This window comes from Abramis brama (genome assembly GCF_963993115.1).
Source record: "Abramis brama genome assembly, chromosome: 16".
NCBI lineage: Eukaryota > Metazoa > Chordata > Actinopteri > Cypriniformes > Leuciscidae > Abramis > Abramis brama.
In genome coordinates, this window is record NC_139978.1 from 884,168 (window position 1) to 898,621 (window position 14,454).

Consider the following 14,454-nt stretch of genomic DNA (forward strand, 5'->3'; position numbering starts at 1 on the left):
GATTGACAGCTGTGATTGACAGCTTCTCTGAGTGAAGTAGTCACTGAGGAACCAACAGACTTTTTTCGGGAGGAGATTGGAGCTTTAACTTTAACTTCTACTTCTTTTTTCAGTCTACATTGTGATGTCTGGTGCAGAGTTTATCCAGACAGCAACCTGGTAAAAATAATAATAATAATAATAAAAAATATGTAAATGTATAATTCTCTTCACAGGAAACGATTTGTCTGATTACACAATATGGGCCAAATGACATTATGACATTGTCTGAGCTGTAAAAGTAGGTTCATCTTGAAAGGCAAGTAAAAATATCCTCGCCATTTTGCTTCCACATGATCAGGTGAGATGCATCATTTATTAAATCATTAGAAGAGAAATCTAATGGGATGCATAGTGTTAGTGTGAGACTAAACGAACATGGGTTCCATTCATTCATGTTATTATGTGTGTGTGTTGTGTATATATATATATATATATATATATATATATATATATATATATAATAACTACAATCCAACTTAAATCCAAGAGATGGTAAACAAGTTACTTCCATGTAACTTGATAGCGTTCAAGAACTCAGTATTAACTACACCTGAAGCTGGAGCTGGAGTGGATGAACTGGCGCAGGAGAGAGGAGAGGAGTTTCTTCCACTTACTCAGGTCTGCAACTGAATCATCAGATTAAATGAACAAGCTTCTCATGCAATTTCATTACAAATATACTGGCAACGTGACAAACATACTTTACTCTTTTAATGACTTTATTTACAGGGACTGCACACATTTTTTTTAGGTATTGTACAGAAATTATATTATTTACTGTAGAAAACTTAGTAGATGAATCACAGTGCATACGATTTGTTAGTTTTTTTGTTTTGTTTTGCTATCCAGTGAATTAGTGCAATACTTCTCAAACCAGTCCTGCCCTGTGTCCGAATATACCAGCTTCCATACTGTATAGTTTTTCCCCTCATGTGAAGCCCTCAAATGAATGGATAAACGCTGGGTCATGCCTTAAAGGGATAGTTCACCCAACAATGAAAATTACCCCAAGAGCCAGGACATTTTTTAATATAACTCTGATTGTATTCGTCTGAAAGAAGAATGTCATATACACCTAGGATGGCTTCAGGGTGAGTAAATCATGGACTAATTTTCATTTTTGGGTGAACTATCCCTTTAACGACTATTTTAAGTTAAAATCCATCCTAAAAAATTAGAAAATAACCATCTGAGAAAATAAATATAAAATGATATCTGCAGTTTTTTTCGATGTCCTGTACATAGTACTTATAGTAAGAAAACAATCAGTCTTTGTCATAATGGTTTCAGCTCTATAAATATCATTTATTTAGCTCTCCCTCCTCTTCTTTGGCAGGCGCTCATTACTTGCAGACGAACTGGTCGACGATGCGCGAACAGCGCTTGCATCTGACGTAGCAGCACCAGTGAAACTTGCAGTGGCAGCGCTCCACCAGTTGCACCTTATACTGGTCGTATCCTCGACCGCAGCACATGAGCGCGCAGCCGTCCATGCCTTCAGACGTCTTGTTGCAGAGCCGACCCTGAGTTCCCAAAGAGCCAGTGGTCTTGTTCCTTACGCAGTAGTCCGGACTGGGCTCTATGTACACCAGGTCGTTGCTAGTAGGAGAGTTAAATTTAGAGTGAACCTGAACGAGTTTCCCACGGCTGTTCAGCTTCATGGCAGCGGCGCTGTCGTATTTCTCCTTCAGAGCATCGCCAACCCTGCGGAAATCTGCGAGCTGCAACCAGCAGGTTTTAAGACTGCAGGAGCCGGACACGCCGTGACACTTACAGGAGACATGAGCGAGATCAGACGCTATCTGTGACAGAGAAACAGTTTATTAGCTAGAAAGAATCATGATAAAGTGAGATGCTAAGAATGCTGAGAGTTTGAATCAAGACCCAGATAGTGTTGCAACCAAGCGGCAACCTTCCTGTCTCTCTCTTTAATCCAACACTGAAGTGACTTAAACTGCAGTTCATCCACTGGCCACTAGAGACTCCAGAAGAGAGTCAATCCCTTGTTAAAATGGCAAACTTTACAGCAGAAGAAAACATGTTTACAGCCTGGTGCAAAAAGTGGTTTTGGTCTATATAGCTAATTTTGGCCTTCATGAAAACTGTGAGGGGGGTGAATTTTTTTATAACTCATCCATTTAAATTATATAAAGCTTTAAAGTTCTGTATAATTAAGGCCGTGGCCACTTGAGTGACAGGTGGATTGCCGCTGTATAGACTGTATAAAAATATGGACGTAGTGTCCGTGACAGTCTATAGGCTTGTTCGACTTGAACCGGCGCTGCACAGACCGATCGGTTTATGACATCAAAGTACCGTGAGAGTGATTGAAAAGCATATGGAGCCGTCTGCTGTCTAATCGCTCTCGCGGTATTTTGATGTCATTCACCGATCGGTCTGTGCAGCGCCGGTTCAAGTCGAACAAGCCTTAGGAAAACTCCTCAGACAGCAACATAGTGCCGGCCCAGATCCGGCCCACACCTGGTATGCGTGGAATCCAAAGGTTGCAACCATAGACTGTAAAAAAAATATGGGCGTAGTGTCCGTGAGTCACCTGTAGTATTTCTGAAGAGCGTTTTTGAAGCCCTAAGTGGGCGGAGCCGGCCGTCGCCATCTTGGCAGCGTCACTCCCGGATAAACGAAAATGTGCAGCGAGGCGGATTAGCTGAGGTGACGTGACGCTAACAGACAGCAGACAAACGGCTAGCAGTGACATCAGCACAGTCCACCTGTCACTCAAGTGGCCACGCCCTTAATAATGCAGAACTTTAAGGCTTTATATAATTTAAACGGATGAGTTATGAAAAAATTCACCCCCCTCACAGTCGTCATGAAGGGCAAAATTAGCTTTATAGACCAAAACCACTTTTTGCACCAGGCTGTAAACATGTTTTTTTTCTGCTGTAATGTTGGGCATTTTAACATGGGGGTTTATGGGATTGACACTCTTCTGGAGCCGGTCTCTAGTGGCCAGTTGATGAACTGCAGTTTAAGTCACTTCAGTGTTGGAGAGACAGGAAGCCGCTTGGGAGTTTTCAGTCTGCTTGTGTCTATACAGTATCTAGTCACACGCAGGGTTTATTTTCACTTGGTAAGACATTTACTAAAGGATGGAAATTTGCTGTCTTACCCTCCGTCCCGCCTCGTTGTTATGAAGGTTCATCAGCAGTCTGGCACTTTCCACAGAGCCTTTAGCAAAGGTTTTTTCGCGTTCGCGGGCATCCACAAACTCCTTGCTGAAGCGGTATCCATAGTTGATGTTGTCTCCGCATCCGCCCCACAGCCAGTCTCTCGGCAGGTCGTTCGGTCTCGCGGCTCGACTGCATCCGCAGCTCGACAGCTCCCCCTCTCTGCAGGCTCGACTCACTGCGTTCACCACGCCGGCCGCGCTGATCGCGAACGTGAACGCCGTCTCTCGGCTCCCTGGGGAATTCAGTTAGCTTTGTTTATTTGCTTTTATTATGAGCAACAGTGTAACAACTAAATCTTCTTCATTTATCTTACGAACACTGACTGATTTCCTTCAGATGTCAGAGTTTAAAAACATTCAACTTCAAACTAAACAGACAAATGTAGGTATGATATGCTTTTGTTTTAAACTATAAAGGCATGTTTGGATGCATCACATACTGCAAAAATATGATCTAAAACTTCTTAAATCCAGATACTCAAATATCAAGAGGCAAAATGACTTAAAGGGATAGTTCACCAAAAAATAAAAGTTATCCCATGATTTACTCACCCTCAAGTCATCCTAGGTGTATACGACATTATTCTTTCAGATGAATACAATCGGAGTTATATTAAAACATGTCCTGGCTCTTCCAAGCTTTATAATGGCAGTGAATGGATGTGTATTTTTTGAAGTCCATCGAAGCGTCCATCTATTCATAATTAAAGTATTCCATGCGTTTCCGGGGGTTAATAAAGGCCTTCTGAAGCGAAGCCATGTGTTTGTGTTAGAAAAAGTTAAACAAGTCGACTTACGCCACAAGAGTAACACTTGACAATGTATGATGTAGATGTAGGAGTAGCGTAAGCTTTGACGCCTCTCGCGGTTCAAAAATAGAGCTGGGCAATAAACTCAAGCTCCTCTTCTCTTATACTGAAATTCTTGTTTTAGACTTCTAATTCATGACCGGTGTTTTGGTTTTTTTTTGTTCTATTCTCTGCGCTTCCGCGTTTGTCAATACGTAATGCGTCAGGTCAGAGGTCATGCGCCGGGTCAGAGGTCACTCTTTCGATGTAAATCGATGCGTACTGTCGGAAGCTAGTTATTTTAGTTTTAAATATGGCTATTTTTCTGCTTCAGAAGGCCGTTATTAACCTCCAGAGCCGTGTGGAGCACTTTTATGATGGATAGATGCACTTTTATGATGGATAGATGCACTTTTATGATGGATAGATGCACTTTTATGATGGATACATGCACTTTTATGATGGATAGATGCACTTTTATGATGGATAGATGCACTTTTATGATGGATACATGCACTTTTATGATGGATAGATGCACTTTTATGATGGATAGATGCACTTTTATGATGGATACATGCACTTTTATGATGGATAGATGCACTTTTATGATGGATACATGCACTTTTATGATGGATACATGCACTTTTATGATGGATAGATGCACTTTTATGATGGATAGATGCACTTTTATGATGGATACATGCACTTTTATGATGGATAGATGCACTTTTATGATGGATAGATGCACTTTTTGGGCTTCAAAATCTCGTCCTCCATTCACTCCCGATATAAAACTTGGAAGAGCCAGGACATTTTTTAAATATAACTCCGATTGTATTCGTCTGAAAGAAGAAAGTCATATACACCTAGTATGAATTGAAGGTGAGTAATTAATGGGCTAATTTTCATTTTGGGGTGAACTATTGCTTTAAGATGTGAAGTCTTGTTTTCTTAAAAACAAGAAAAATTATCTGTCAATGGGGTCAGAAAAATAATCTTGTTTTCCCCTTAAATTAGGCATAAGCACTTCATTTTGATCAATTTTCCAGAAAACAGCTTGCGCCAGCGCAAACCCTCTTTTGGCCTTGAAAACTACTATCATGATTTAATTCAATCAAGTCTTGATTCACTCAGACTCGATTGGTTAAAGACTCGGACTCGAACCCAACACTACTATCAGCCTGAGTTTCATGACAGAACTCTGTATTTCTGCTGCTCCCCAAAAACATCTTTCTACATTGACAGCCATTCAAAAAGTGTAAGTATTCAGACAAAATAACAACATAGATATGATATGTTACAAATATAATACAAATGAACATTATTATAGGAGATGACTTGCCAGTGGCTCTTGAAACGGACATACTGTATTTTACTGTATTCTGCTGCCTTTCAGAGTATACACACTTCTATGGCGTCCTTCTCGGAGCTGGACTGACGTGATCAGTGTGACCAAGGCCGTACGTAGGGTTTTATAAATACCGAGGTCCCAAAAATGATTTTGCTAGGAGGTTGGGGGGCATGACCTTTCTTTCCTAAATTAATCAATATTTTTGGACTAATCTGTTCATTTAATGGTTCAACTGCTCACTCATAAAGAGTGTCGCCATGTATATATACAATAATAATGCCAATATATTGGTGCTTGTGTTGTTAAATGAGCTTATGGTTTCCACTGTCATTAGCAAAGAACATATGTACAGTATATCTGTGTTAAATAGATAATGTTAATAATGTAAATCTCATTCTGGGCACAGTATGCAATACTTGCTCTTCCTTTCTCATCTCCATCACCTTCTCTCTTTCTTCTTCTCTCAGTCTCTTTATCTTGACCTGTATATCTTTCCTAAAGCTGAGCTTTGATTGATATAGGTAAGGCTAGTCTTTGCAAACTGATTATTTATGCCGGTCGTTTAAAACTTCTGTCATAAAACAGCTTTTTAGTTTAACTACTTGCATTTTATCTCACGCTGTATGACCGTTAACTGAAGTGTGAAGCGCCAGAATTAGCGCTCAGCAGCGAATCTGGTGTTTGAGTTCTGAAGCAGCTCAGATGAGAAGGTCGGTTATCGTTGCGATGTGTGAATCTTTGCAGCACAAAATTAGTTATCATTAGCCAATTATTGGTTGTTAACCTTCATTATATACACTTGAGAAATTGGTGGGTATGGCCCTGCTTGTGACCTGTAGTGGATGTAAGTACCTGTGTGCAGGACTCTGCCGAACACTGAGGAGTTGTCCACTGTGCTGCAGTTCCAGCGGCGCTGGCTGAACTGGTGTTGGCACTCGCTGATGCCCGTCTGTGCGCCCGCTCCGATGAACTGCATGTGATCCTGGTACAGCTGGCAGAGCTTCCTCTGACCTGTGGACAGTCCTGTTAGCTGACTGCACAGCGGCTGACCTCCAATGATATATGCTTCTGGGATCAGGAGGGGGTTCATCGCCAGAGACCTGGAGAGATACACACGCATTCAGAGATGATCTATTTGATTATTGCGTTAAGGCAAGACACCCCAGGTGAATAGGGTAAACAAAATAACTAATAGATAACCAGACAGCAAAAAAGTGTCGGCCCAGATCCGGCCCACATCTGGTAAGTGTTGAATCCACATGTACCAGATCTGAGCCGACACTATGTTGATGTCTGGGTATAACCATACTTCCCCAGTTGATTGATTACATGAAGAATTGCAAATATTTTTGTATTGCAAGTTTTCTGAAATGTTATGTTTAAATATGCAAATATTTGCATAAACTCCTTGAACAAAAACGTGAACATTGGATGAAATCAGGTAAAAATAAACAAAATAAAACAATGACATTATTCAAAGGTTTTTACAGAGGATTTTGGATTTCTCTTTTTATCACTCTTGCATGAATCAGAAAATACTGTCACCAGCCAAAAAAAAATGTAATTCACAATTTTTTTAGGAATAAAATGTTTGTGGCAATCGAAAGCACCCGTCTGTTGTGAATGCTCCGAGACAAGAAGATCGATCCAAATGCAGCTTTATTAAATAAGGGTAATCCAAACTCGTAATCCAGTAAACAGGCAGTGGTCAAGGCAGGCAGCAATAAACAGAGTCCAATAAACAATCCAGATAGGGGCAGGCAGAACAGAGTCAGAAACGGTAAACAGTCCAGGGTCAAAAACAGAAAACAAACACGGGAAAAACGCTCAGAAATGCAGACTAACAGTACAACAAGACTTCGCAATGAGTGAATGTGAAAACAAGGTATTTATGCTGTGAGTGAAACAAGGTGATGAGAAACAGGTGAAAGAGATGAGTGCTGATGAGTCTGGGCAGTGCGTTATGGGAAATGTAGTGTTTGAAGGAGTGATCACAGTCTAGTGTGGAGTGGCCTCTGGTGGCTCTCGAAGGCACTCCAGCTGGTGACCGTTACATAGCCCCCCCCCCCAAAGAGCGGCTTCCAGACGCTTAAAAACTGTCCAGGAGGGAGGCGGATCCGGAGGCGGGATGGAGGGCCAGGTCCGTGGAGCAGAAGAGGACCTGGAGACTGCGGCAGGACAGAAGGCCAGGGCGGAGCAGGCGACCAGGGTGAAGCAGGCTGAGCAGGGGACCACGGCGGTGCAGGCTGAGCAGGGGACCACGGCGGTGCAGGCTGTGCAGGCGACCAGGGCGGATCAGGCTGTGCAGGCGACCAGGGCGGATCAGGCTGTGCAGGTGACCAGGGCGGATCAGGCTGTGCAGGCGACCCGGGAGGAGCAGGCAGTGCAGCCGACCAGGGAGGAGATGACCCTTCAGGCGGCCAGAGAGGAGACGACCCTTCAGGAGGCCAGGGAGGAGACGACCCTTCAGGAGGCCAGGGAGGAGACGACCCTTCAGGAGGCCAGGGAGGAGACGACCCTTCAGGCAGCCAGGGCGGAGATGACCCTTCAGGCGGCCAGAGAGGAGACGACCCTTCAGGAGGCCAGGGAGGAGACGACCCTTCAGGAGGCCAGGGAGGAGACGACCCTTCAGGAGGCCAGGGAGGAGACGACCCTTCAGGCAGCCAGGGCGGAGACGACCCTGCTGGTGACCCAGGAACAGGAACAGACACCGGCTCAGGAACAGGAACAGACACCGGCTCAGGAACAGGAACAGACACAGGCTCAGGAACAGACACAGGCTCAGGAACAGACACAGGCTCAGGAACAGACAATGGCTCAGGAACAGACACAGGCTCAGGAACAGACACAGGCTCAGGAACAGACACCGTGTCGGCGGCCATCTCTGCTGAGGGCTCAGGCGACGTGGCAGTGGTCATCTCGTCTGGAGACACTAGCTCGGCAGCGGCCATCTTGTCCGAAGACATTGGCTCAGCGGAGACCATCTTGTCCTGAGTCACTGGCTCGGTGGCGGCCATCTTGTCCGAAGACACTGGCTCGGCGGAGACCATCTTGTCCTGAGTCACTGGCTCGGCAGCGACCATCTTGTCCTTAAACACTGACTCGGCGGAGGCCATCTTGTCCTGAGACACTGGCTCGGCGGAGACCATCTTGTCCTGGGACACTGGTTCGGCGGAGACCATCTTGTACGGAGACACTGGTTCGGCGGCGGCCATCTTGTACGGAGACACTGGCTCGGCGGCGGCCATCTTGTACGGAGACACTGGCTCGGCGGCGGCCATCTTGTACGGAGACACTGGCTCGGAGGCGGCCATCTTGTACGGAGACACTGGCTCGGCGGCGGCCATCTTGTACGGAGACACTGGCTCGGTGAAACAAGGTGATGAGAAACAGGTGAAAGAGATGAGTGCTGATGAGTCTGGGCAGTGCGTTATGGCAAATGTAGTGTTTGAAGGAGTGATCACAGTCTAGTGTGGAGTGGCCTCTGGTGGCTCTCGAAGGCACTCCAGCTGGTGACCGTTACACCGTCCAAAGCCTGTAAGTTCTCGTCCATGCTTGTGGCCAAGGCTTACAGAGCTGTGGGCCAGACCGCTTTGCATGGCCATCCTGCAAGTGCACCAGGCCAAAGCGCTTAAACATCTGCACGAGGGCAGTGCTGACCCGGGGCTTATGAAGGCCTGGGCCAGGTGATGTCCACTCTGGTGGTCCAGGTCCAGATATGAGGGAGTCTGCTTTGCCCAGCAGTTCTTGGAAGCCCAGAATTAGTCTGAGGCGATGAAACATATTCTACCCCGGCGGCCCACTGCTGCTTTCACACCGCCGCCAGCTCAGAGGCCGTGGCGTGGAGACGGTCGCAGGAAGGTGGTGCAGCCCGTCTCCGCCCATAGGCCTGTCAAGCGTCACGAAAAGATGGGCAATCCAGAGCTAGAGTTTTATGTTCTTCAGGAGATGGTTGCAGGACCACTCCATCCCCCGGAGGAGGGCCATGGGAGAATCCTTTGTTCTCCTCTTTTTCTTCTGCCCATTTTGTCAAAGAAAGAACTAACTCTTCCTCCGGGTCCCAAGAGGCCGCGGGTGACAGTGGGCGATGGAACGCCTCGCCGCTCTTGTCCCCCTCTTTCTCTGTCGCCAGCTTTCATTCAGAGGCGGCCCAAAGAGAACGCGATGCCTTCTCACGTCCCCTCTGCCAATCTGTGGAACCAGACCCCACCCGCACCACGGGCGCAGGTCAGGTCAGGGCATCTGTTCCACCTCGCTGCCCCATGGCGAGTATGCTCGTAGTTCCTCTGACCCCGCTGGTTCGGTTCCTGGGAGCCTGGCTAGAGCTTCCCAGCCCGTCCCGCTGGCTCATCCAAACAATCAGGCTCGGCTATGCGATTCAATTCACCTGGCATCCCCCCAGGTTTCGGGGTGTTTGCTTCACGATGGTGGGCAGGGACTGGCGAAGGGTGCGACCGAGCCGGATTTTACTTCATCGTAACCAAGAAAAGCGGTGGGTTATGACTGATCCTGGACCTGCGTTCCTTGAACCGAGCCTTACACAAGCTTCCATTCAAGATGTTAACACCCAAACGCATTTTCGAATGCGTTCGTCCCCTGGATTGGTTTGCAGTGATCGACCTGAAGGACGCGTACTTTCATGTCAGCATTCTCCCTCGTCACAGACCGTTTCTATGCTTTGCTTTCGAGGGGCAGGCATACCGGTACACGGTTCTCCCATTCGGGCTGTCCCTGTCTCCACATGTCTTCACGAAGTTCACGGAGGCAGCTCTTGCTCCACACACACTCAGGGAGCAGGGTGTTCGTATTCTCAACCACATATTCTCACTCTCGGGAACAGATCCCGAACACAGGGACCCGGTGCCCAAGCACCTCTCCCGACTGGGCCTGGTCAACTGGGAAAAGAGCAAACTCTCCCCCGTGCAGAGGATCTCTTTTCTCGGTATGGAGATAGACTCGGTCGTCATGTTCACGCAGCTTACGAGCGAGCACGCTCGGTCACTGCTGAGTTGCTCCTGGACAGGACCCCAAATTCAGTGGCATGTCAATTGCCTCATGTTGTAGCAGTACATCTTGCTCTGCACCGCTTCAGGGCCCTGCCAGGGGGCAAGCACGTACTGGTCCGGACAGACAACACTGCGACTGTAGCGTACAACAACCGCCAAGGTGGTCTACGCTCCCGCCGCATGTCGCAACTCGCTCGCCATCTCCTCTTATGGTGTCAGAAGCATCCGAGGTCGCTTTGTGCCATTCACATCCTGGGCAAGCTAAATCGTGCAGCCGACGAGCTCCCGACAGCTCTCTTGCCCCAGGGAATGGAGACTCCATCCCCAGACGGTTCAGCTGATTTGGGAATGCTTCGGAGATGCACAGGTAGATCTGTTCCACTCTTGCTGTCTCCGAAGTTGAAATATATTCCACCCTGTGGCTGGGTTACCTCAGAGATCTTCCTTATGTATTCCACCTAGGCAGTTCATATGTGTATTATAAGACCTCCCTACGGGAAGGCAGCATGCTTACATTTTTCCCGACAGGAATATGCTACCCAGTGTACCTTGGTAACTCTTGCGTTAGCCTAGCCCTTCGCTCGTGCTGGGCCTCACGACAGGGAGCAGTGGCTTGCACACAGCCATTGTGGCGTTTTGCATAGGACCCCATTCGTCGTTCTGACATTACGCAGAACGTGACTGACTGAAAGGGAACGTCTTGGTTAGGTATGTAACCATTGTTCCCTGAAGGAGGGAATGGAGACGTTTTGTCCCCTTGCCACAATCGTGGTGCCGCTGAACGGCCGGGACACACCTCGGCTCCTCGGCGAAGAACTTGAATGCGAGTATGCACGCGCTGCTCCTTATATACCCACACAGCGGGGCGGAGCTCGCGATACAAATTCCGCAGACCAAGGTACAAAACCATTGGCTCGTTTTGTACCACTCGAAGGTGATTGGGCTCTTGGGCGAGACCCCATTCGTCAGTCGTTCAGATGTTAGATGCAGATGGATAGCGTGAGCCATGATTGATTAAAGTCCCCCTGTAGTCAATAACTTTATCCCTTAAAACTCATCTTTGATCACCAAAATGACATATTTAAGGTTTTTTTTATCTTTGAACAAAAATCTTTATACTTTAAAACTGCTTGAATGTAATTCGACACCCTTGCCTCATTTAGTATACGCATTAATGTGCGAATGAGCCCCACCTCCACTCACTCACTCAGCTCAGAGATCCACTGGTTGACGATCACACGTTGATCTGATTGGTTACAAGGTAGTTTGTGACGTCAGAAACACCAGCGATTTCAAAGCGTGTTTTTGAGACTGTCTTTGGTTCACTGCAGTTTTAAGGAGAAAATACTCAGCAATGGTGTCGACTTATGAATTTACACATGCTTTGTCTTAAAGCAGATTAAAAACACTGGATTTTCACCACAGGGGGACTTTAACATCTAAGAATGAAAATTAGCACAGGGTGATTAAGTGCAGTGCAGTTTGTGCGTCTCTCAGAAATCGGTTCTGAGAGTTGAACACGGGTAAAATACTGCATCATACACATTTTCTACTATTTGATACGATTATTTTAAATGTTTAAAATCTTCCAAGAGAGATACAAGATATGATGCTTCACTCATTCCCAGAATAGTGAAAAAAAGGCAAGTTTATTTAGTGCATTTCAAACACACCGGAAATTCTAAATTTGAACAAGAAAGAGACAGTAAATAAAATATTAACAATAAAATATGAACCATCTAATTCTTGCAATATTTTTGAGATGATATCAGATTTTTTTGTCTCTTGACCAATAGAGTCAAAGTATGTGTTCTTGAGAATTCCATCATTGTTGCTAAATACAGTAATAAACATTTGAAGTGGATCAAAAAAGTTAATCAAAGTTGTCCTAAGACAAGAATAGGTATTGTTCAAAGGTAATAACTTTGATGAACGGTTTTGATCCACTACTGTACAATGACCTGTGTTTTGTCACGTACCACCACGAGTTGGCATCCACAAGCACAATAAAGCAGGCGGAGAAGGTCACGGCGACCGAGACTGAGCACATCAACTTCAGCTTCAACATCACTCCAGCCTGGAGAAACAAGAGCAAGAGTCACATCTCACACACAGAGCTCAGTGTGAATACACACGTGTGTGTGTGCGACATGAAGAAAAGAGAGTTAGAGATTATAACTGCATGCCATTTTGATCCCAGTTATGTGTGAAAGTGTAAAAACCCAACTGTGTCTGTGCATGTAAAATAATCTATATCATATGTCTGCATAATCTACAAAACCTGTCTCATATTTAGAAGATCAGTGCAGAAACATGAACCTCAGTTTTACACACACGTCTGAACTGCACATGAACTGAACTACTTCTCATATATGAAATGCACAATTGAAAATGCAGAGCATGAATGTATTAGGTAAAATGTAATTAATGAAGCCCAATTAGATAAGCATAATGTGTTGTTCATAATATTATACATTATAATAATGTAAATCTTCTAATAGTTATATTTAGCTGGAAATGTTTATATGGTATAAAAAACTTGAAAAAATATATCCTAATGTTAATGGTAAAACACTGTAAAAAAAAAAAAAAAGCTTTAAAAAAAAACGTTTAATTGGTTACTGTTAAGTTCCCCCCCAAAAAAATAAAATAAAGAAAATAAAAAAAGATTTATGTTTAAAAGATATAAGCCAATATTTGTTTGGGGATTTGGCCCATAATGATGTACAGGGTTATTTAATATATAATATCCTGTATAAATCACTGAATCAGTGCAGCGCTCGATCTGATATGTATGTCAGAGAAGAAGAAAAAAAAGATTAATGTGAAACTAAAGTCTTAATGTAAATGTTAAAACTGTCAACACACATACAAAATGTAAAAAATTAAATATATTTGTAAATGTAGATGGTCAATGTGGATGTCCTGGAAAAGCGTGTCTTAGAAATGAAGTTCTCTAAAAGCAAATAATATAATGATTATTCCTTCAGAGAGACCAGAAGAGTCGATCTACAGTCAAAATCTCGTTAGAATAAAGATTTAAAATACATGAATTAATGATGACACTGTCAAACTAAAACCGCGAGATGGAGCCATAAACAAAGATAGATAGATAGATAGATAGATAGATAGATAGATAGATAGATAGAACTTACACTTTGTCCAAGATGTAAATTAGGTTGAGTTTTGCTTCAGGAAAAGCTCAGCTCTGGGAAGATTGGCTGATAAAAATGCAATCCCAGTGAGTGTTTGTCAAAGATTTTCATAAATACTCCCAATGCTGCTGAAGATGTTTCTACCTTTCTCCCCAAGACCTATTAAAAAAATTACGTTTAGGCGGAAAAAAAGTAAATCCAAATATCTGCATGCTACAAAAAAGAAAAAAGAAATATTCACTCAGGTAATGTCGCCGATGTTATTCCAGGAGAGAGAAAATCTTCGCGATTGATTCTCATCGAACAGCCTAAAAATATTGATTCTTCATCTCGCGTATAAGATGCTCATAAATCCGCATAATCATTCCGGCTCCGTGCGTCAAAGCATTTTAAACAGTTGTTGAGAGTAAATGTCCAGTTTTAGTCTGTGTTCAGAGTCTGATGAAGTGATGATGAAGTGATGAAGTGTGTAAGAGTTGTTCATGTTCACACTGCAGACTCCGCCTGTGACTCTCACACACTCGAGCGCAAACTCTGATCCTGTCCGACTGATCATTCGTCTCTTCTTTAAATAATAACATTTATTGCTATGCATTTAAATGTGCTTAATATGCATTATCCAGTGCGTTTCGACGTCATTACCGAGACATAACCTGATTTATTAATAAATTCTTGTTTTTTCCTACTGGCACACTGAGCAAAAGATATAGTCTAGCTGTTTTAAAACGTTTCTATTATTTTAAATAGTATTTGTTTTATTATATAATTAATTCGTTGGTCAGTGAACATGCAGAGTTATTCTGATGGCAGAGAGGAGGCTAACCTCATGTATTCCTACATTATAACTGTTTTGGTATAAACTGTACTGACATATAAGCAGACCTCAGGAAGAAAATCAGCTTAACACAACTAGTTATATTAT

At 44.2% G+C, this 14,454-nt stretch overlaps 1 protein-coding gene across 1 annotated transcript; it reads right to left on the bottom strand.

The window, feature by feature from the left end:
* Positions 1 to 1,018: 1,018 nt before the first annotated feature.
* wnt5a (wingless-type MMTV integration site family, member 5a) lies at positions 1,019 to 13,950 on the bottom strand. Its single transcript, XM_084087206.1, has 5 exons — positions 13,533 to 13,950; positions 12,357 to 12,454; positions 6,224 to 6,471; positions 3,173 to 3,465; positions 1,019 to 1,844 (listed from the first exon to the last, which is right to left on the bottom strand). The coding sequence occupies exons 2-5, from the start codon at positions 12,443 to 12,445 to the stop codon at positions 1,386 to 1,388; spliced, it is 1,089 nt and encodes a 362-aa protein (XP_083943332.1). The 5' UTR covers positions 12,446 to 12,454; positions 13,533 to 13,950; the 3' UTR covers positions 1,019 to 1,385.
* Positions 13,951 to 14,454: the final 504 nt, after the last annotated feature.

Excerpts from the sequence above, each read along its gene's own strand:
- wnt5a (XM_084087206.1), bottom strand. The coding sequence starts at position 12,445 with ATGTTGAAGCTGAAGTTGATGTGCTCAGTCTCGGTCGCCGTGACCTTC. Across the intron at positions 6,472-12,356 it reads GTGGATGCCAACTCGTGGTG|GTCTCTGGCGATGAACCCCC; the intron begins GTACGTGACAAA and ends GTATCTCTCCAG. Across the intron at positions 3,466-6,223 it reads CGGCAGAGTCCTGCACACAG|GGAGCCGAGAGACGGCGTTC; the intron begins GTACTTACATCC and ends TGAATTCCCCAG.